This window comes from Cibotium barometz, chromosome 57, assembly GCF_041138505.1.
Source record: "Cibotium barometz isolate CiBa-2024 chromosome 57, ASM4113850v1, whole genome shotgun sequence".
Classification (NCBI taxonomy): Eukaryota; Viridiplantae; Streptophyta; class Polypodiopsida; order Cyatheales; family Cibotiaceae; genus Cibotium; species Cibotium barometz.
In genome coordinates, this window is record NC_141102.1 from 10,455,532 (window position 1) to 10,462,205 (window position 6,674).

General features: G+C 38.7%; 1 protein-coding gene across 3 annotated transcripts; it reads left to right on the top strand.

Moving 5' to 3' along the window:
* Positions 1–4,118: 4,118 nt before the first annotated feature.
* On the top strand, positions 4,119–5,857 carry LOC147606408 (short-chain dehydrogenase ccdN-like). Of its 3 annotated transcripts, none has more exons than XM_086792158.1 (3): positions 4,119–4,493; positions 4,570–4,729; positions 5,393–5,857. In XM_086792158.1, exons 1-3 carry the CDS (start codon positions 4,136–4,138, stop codon positions 5,763–5,765), a joined length of 891 nt encoding a protein of 296 aa, XP_086648284.1. In that variant the 5' UTR covers positions 4,119–4,135; the 3' UTR covers positions 5,766–5,857. The 3 variants fall into 3 exon arrangements, with proteins under 3 accessions (XP_086648284.1, XP_086648285.1, XP_086648288.1); XM_086792159.1 differs by having other exon boundaries at positions 5,406–5,571; XM_086792162.1 differs by lacking the exon at positions 5,393–5,857 and adding an exon at positions 4,814–5,243.
* The last annotated feature ends 817 nt before the right edge of the window (positions 5,858–6,674 follow it).

The following is a 6,674-nucleotide window of genomic DNA, read 5'->3' on the forward strand; positions in this document are numbered from 1 at the left end:
CCACGGCACGGATGAAAGTCTCATCTCTAGGTGAAATAACCATTATATTAATTAATGGTTTTCTTTGTACATTAAACCATCCATCACTTACTATACTACATCCAAAAAGCTCTATATTGCTAAGAATTATTCTTTGTACACGTTCTTTTACTTGCGCATAACATTTCTCTAATAGATCATTTCGCATAGCATGGTATGTAGGCGGTGAAAACCCTGGTCCAAACTCACCAATTTTCTTCCATGCTCTCTTCCAATGCTCACTGTCCACCATCATCATAGCACTCCCAGAAAAGTAAATCGCTTCAGCAAGGGCGAGTTGTGCATCATCGAGCTGACCTTGACGTAGGCTTTCTTGCAATGAAGTTTGACGCATGGGTATATTTCCTACGTCAAAGTTCCGCTTGCAGGAAGATGCATTGGGTAGATTACTTTCTGGTTGCACATTGACGTTTGGAGTACAAGCAGGCGATGTAGCGGGAGTTTGATGATTAGAACAACAGTGTTCTTGCTGCCTTGACACATTAACCTTAGGAGTGTAATGTTTTCTTGAATCTTTCTTTTGAATTTCTTCTCTTATGCATTTGGCCACTGCAGGTGCAGAGGGGTACATGACTTTTTCTTCGGTCCGCCTAAAAAGTGTTCTCTTAGTCGAGGCGCCCCACTTGATTTTACTGCGTGGCATAGCTTACACTACCAATCTATGAATCGATCACCAACGTTAATTGCATATTGCCACTCTATCCCAAGTGCCTTTTTTTTCCTACTATTTGGAATTTGGACTCTATTGGAGGTATCACTGGATCCAACATTGTCCTCCATCTCAACAAATAACCTATTCAACCAAGCATATAACAATGAATACACAAATGAAAAAACAACAAAGTCACTCATGTATTACAAAACATGCATTAGCAGACAAACTACTTCGAAACTATCTTGACAAACACAAAAGATCATCACATAACACAAAACTACTTCGAAACTATCTTACAAGGTCTGACTACAAAACTACTTCGAAACTATCATGCACATTGCACCCCCAATGAAGGATGCCTTTTGTACCCAATTAAGGATACTTTACACAATCAAAGATCTATGCTTGCCCAATACTCTAGTATAGGACAATCGACCTTCTCTAACATTCACAAAAAAAATCAAAGATCTATGCTTGCCCAATACTCTAGTATAGGACAATAGACCCTTGTCTACTCTAAACTATATCAAGTATCAAGAACCAATACAAGCCCCTAAGCAGGACTCTTGGCTCCATCAAACCATTCATAAAGCAGAATGAGGTAGATTACTTACGTAGCTCAAATGCAAAGCTGAATGACTCCAACTTTGTCCCTAAATCTCCGCAAGTATTAGCTACGAACCACACCCTGCCCCCAATTCAAAGATAGAGGACACTTCTAGCAACTCGAGAGTTCTACAAGTACTTTGAGGAGAGATATCACGCCCCCAAAACAAGGACTATCTCCCCAAAAGTTCCATGATGGGTGTCGGGCAATGTTTATAAACAGAACAGAACCCCGCCGGGGTTCTTTTGTTTTCCCGGCGGGCCCGCCGGTATATCTAATATCTCGGCGGGCCCGCCGGGAAAACAAGAAGCCCGGAGGTGTTACGGGACTAGTGGGTTTTGGCAGGTCATTGCTCAGGTCATGTGAATATACAATGTGATCACAAGTTTTAATATGTTAACAATAGGTTTTGTTAACGTGATCACGAAATTGTGAAGACGTTAATGAAATCCCTGGTAGAAGATCACAAAGAACAAGAGGATCTCATATATGAATTTGAAGATATATACTATAATGAGGCTACATGAACAATCCAAGTAAATTCACCAACACTAGTGTTTCAAAAGACGGTGATGTATGGAGATTAATCACATGTAGGCAAAGATAAAACTGACCATATTCACATTTTTGTAGTATAAGACATCAATAAATTTGGCACACTACCTCTAATGGAATGATAAACAAAAGGTCTAATTCATTATAGTCCTGGGTCCATCATTTTTGGTGGTGGTCCTATTCCGTTTTCAATGTTGTATATCTAGTTTTGAGATTTTAATTCTCTTACTAATATTTAATCTCCTTGAAAAAGAGGGAAACTACATTGAATTTCATGTAGCCCAAGATCTTTGTACTCAAAGTAGAGTGAAGCTAAAGTGGCTATTTAAGATGTTAATGCTCAATGAAGAGTGAAGATAAAGTGGCTATTTAAGATGTTAATGCTCAATGAAGAGTGAAGATAAAGTGGCTATTTAAGATATTAGTGCTCGATGAAGAGTGAAGATAAAGTGGCTATTTAAGATATTAGTGCTCGATGAAGAGTGAAGATGAAGTGGATATTTAAGATGTTAGTGCTATAATTTGACATCACTTTAAATATATTTTGCTTATGTATGCTCATGTTGATGTGAGCTAACTTGTAATTATTAATGTAAAGCTATAGTAGTCTAGCATGCACAAATAAAATGGTCTAACTCTCTGGGAGGAAAGGAAATGGTAGATTAAAAACTTATTCCACATGAATAAGATCCTTTGTGTATTTAGGATAGGAATGTTAAATAAGAGTGTAAATCTAGAGATAGGTGATACTATGAGGCATACCAATCGTCGCAAGATCATCACAAGAATACTATTAATGTAATTGATTTATGCAATAAATATTTTTATCTATATTTCCTATTTCTTCCTCCTCTCTTACATTTTCTTTCCATGTTAATGACATTATTGTCTAATTTTCCTTTGTTTTCCTCTCTTCCATTTTCTCTCTCTGGTCATAACATTCACCTTGAATTTTCTCAAGCCTCCTAGCCTTCACATGTTCACATGGTATCCAATTGTTTTCTTGATCTCGGGCTTGTTACTTTACTACTTGGCACTAATAAATTATGATCCCTCTTGCTCTTGTTACTTTACTATTTTTATCTTGGGCTTGTTACTTTACTGCTTGCCACAAATAAATTATGAGCCCTCTTTGAGCAATTCTATTTGGTAACATCTCTACAACATAAAGAATGGCAATCGAAGTAGATGTGGGAAACAATCTAGAATATGAAAAACCGCACAAATGTGGCCACATATTTTCTTCCATTATTATGTTCTACTATAACATATCTTTCCACATATTTTCTTCCATTATTATGTTCTACTATAACATATCTTTCCACATTACCCTTGAAAAAAATTACAACAAGCATTACGAGTCAACAATTCTCATTTGTTTTTAAGTAAGCTTCACCTTCATACAAAAGGTTTTGAGGTCTTCAAGATCATGGTGGACATCTTCTTATCCAAAATCTCTTGCTTCTTATGGTGTTGCTATCTGCTCTATTATTTATCCTTCAATTAGGCATTGGTTTCCTTTTATGAAATGATTTTAATCTCTTTCATTTTCTTCTTCATCTACCTTGAATGTTGTGATTAAGGTGAAATTATTTTGGGGAAGATTAATTTGAGAGAGAGATACATACATACATAAATACATATACATATGGAAGAGAGCCATACATGCATAAATACATATACATATGGAAGAGAGCCGTCAGCCACAAAGAAGGGAACAACATGTGGCTTCTACATTGCCTTGCTAGTTAGTTTTTGTAGTGGAGTGGCTTCCTCTTCTGCTGCTGCATCTAGCCTTGGGATAGCTCTAGTGACTGTTTTGAGGGTGGGATAGGGCACGCGCTGGCACTGGAGGTTGACTACACCTTTGTAGCATTCATAGAGAATCCAGTTGGGACGAGGCCCACAGTAACAATATGGTCTAAGAAAGGGGACATTTTAGAAAGACAGACTCCACGGGGGTGTACTACGGAGGCCATGATGGAAGCTTGCATATAACTGGGGTATCAAGTTTCATGGAGTCAGTCTAGTTTTTTGCTAGAAGATGACAGATGGGCTTTACTTTGTAATCTTTTAAATGAAGCAAAGGGAGAAAAGTAGAGGGATTGAGTAATTTCCTGATGTAAACGACTTACTGGGGTGTGTCTGGCTTTGTCTGGTTAATTAAAAAAAAACAAAAAAGAATATATATATTATGGCAATTTTTTCTTTTGTTTCTGTGCCTCTACCTTTTAGTCTATACTATGTGAACTTTATGGCTAGTTGGTCTTTGTAGTGAAATGGCTTCCTCTGCTGCTGCTGCATCATCTAGCCTTGGGATAGCTCTAGTGACAGGGTGTTCCGAGGGTGGGATAGGGCACGCGCTGGTGCTGGAGCTTGCAGGGCGAGGCTATCATGTGGTCGCCAGCAGCCGCTCCACCTCCACAATGGGCAGCCTCCTGCAGGCCCGCCCAAATGTGGAAGCGATGGCGCTGGACGTGTCACGTCCGGACTCCATCTCCGAGGCCGTGGGTGCCATCATGCAGAAGCATGGCCGCATCGACCTCCTCATCAACAACGCAGGCGTTCCCTGCAACGCCCCCGTGGCCGAGACCCCTCTCCCCCTCCTTGAGAGCACCTTCAAAACAAACGTATACGGTAATGTCCTCTCTGTATAGATCTGCGCAGGTTTGATCTGAGCGTGGTTTTCTGATTGTTTTGTGTTTGTACATAGGTCCCATCGCCTTAATCCAGGCCGTTGCTCCTCACATGGTGCAAGCGAGGCAAGGGAAAATTGTGAACATCGGGAGCGTCGGAGGGTTTGCCGCTGGCCCTTGGTCTGGAGCATACGCTGCATCTAAAGCTGCCCTGCATGCCCTCACCGACAGTCTCAGGTATTCTTCTCCTCTCCTTCTTTCCTCCTCTGTGTGTATGTGTGCATGGGAGACTCATTCCACCGGAACACATATGATCCATAGATGATGGCGCCACACATACGGCAATGGGATTTGAGTGGGGATCTCTCGATCAGGAGGTCTGTGTGTGTGTGTGTGAGAGAGAGAGAGAGAGAGAGAGAGAGAGAGAGATACTGTCAGCATACAACCCTTGTGAGCAAGAGGAACATCTGTTGCAATCTCATTGTTAGCAAGAGAGACTACTGGTAGCATGCAACCCTTGTAAGCAAAAGAGAGAGAGAGAGAGAGAGAGAGAGAGAGAGAGAGTAGAACATCCTATAAGCAAAGAGAGACTCCATGTGCTAAATGGCTTTGGTGTTATCTACTCTACAATGGCATAAAGTATATGTATTACCTCCACAATGGTTGTACTAAATGACTTTGGTGCTTCCTACTATACAGTGGCATAACCTATATATGTCAAGAATCGCATAAGTTGTTTAGATTTTCTTGTCTGCCTTCTTGCATCCGTGTTTATTTGATACCTCATGCATATTTGAGTTTCTAGTATTGATGAATATATATATTGATGAGAGGTTAGTGATAATGAATCTCAAGTGCTTTGCATATATAGGGAGCCCATTTTAACAATTTCATGTCTAGGGTTGAATTAAAGCCCTTTGGAGTACAAGTAATTCTTGTTACACCTGGAGGAGTAATTTCCAACTTTGGAAAGAGATCAGTTTTGGCGATTCAAGACTTGCATTATAATATCTATAAGCCATATGAGGAGGCAATTGATAGGAGGTCGAGATACTCCGAATCGACACGTTCAACTCCAACAAGTGTGTTCGCTAGAAAGACCATTGATGCATTGCTTCAAAAGAATCCTCCAATTTGTTTCACATATGGTTATCTTTCAGAAACATACACATTGTTGTACTATATGCCTCTTTGGATAAGGGATTGGTATTTTTCGAGGAAGTTTGGGCTTTCACAAACCATATCTCTCGATGGAGAGAAGAAGGAAACATGAATTATGTTTTATTGAATCACATGCACTCGACAACCATTATGTAGTTTCACTTGTCATTGGGTACAAAATGAATAGGAGTTGGAAATTGTCTTTGTGGATGCTTACTTATAACATCAAGTTGGATATAAATGAGCATTTTGGTTGTGTGGCTTTCTATACATTGAATCAACACAATCATACTAAGACAAACATGTTCAATACATAACCTAATAGCATAGGTAGAAAAAGTGGGGATAAGGTTTATCTTCTAATGTGTTATTTTTACAAAATGTCCATGAACATTTGCACATGTGAAACTTGAGATTTCAATCACAACCCGTATGGTGATTTTGTAATAATCCTTTACGTGGAAACATGCTACAAAGTAGTAGTGTTTGCAAAACCAAAAGTGAGAGATTGTTCATATCATCGTTTACGAATGTGCATGCACCACAATTGAGTAACATATAAAAAAGTTGTTCTCACTTTTTATTGGTTCGAGTCAAGTGTTGTCATGAAGGTGGAATGCACCTCAAGAATGGTTGTGCTATGCATTTGAACACGTATGAAAAAGGTAAGGTGCATCTTGTACAATAGATGAAGTTCTTGACAATCTTTTGTATATGCAACCTCTTTTAAAATTGTTTTGAACCTTCTTCATAATTTAAAGCTTTTAAGGCTTGATTATCAAGGAAGATGTATTTTGATTTTTTTTTTTGAAATGGAGTGTCAATGTAATCATAAAGCTAAGTTGTTGAAATACATTTTTTGTATTATTTTATCGTTTTGTTCATGTTAGTGTAGTTTTGGTAGTGTATCCTGAGAAAAAAAATGGAGTGTCAAATTAATCATAAATGTGATTCACTTGAAGGACATTGCTTGTATCATTTTGTCCTTATAATGATAGTATACTTTTAATATATGATAAAA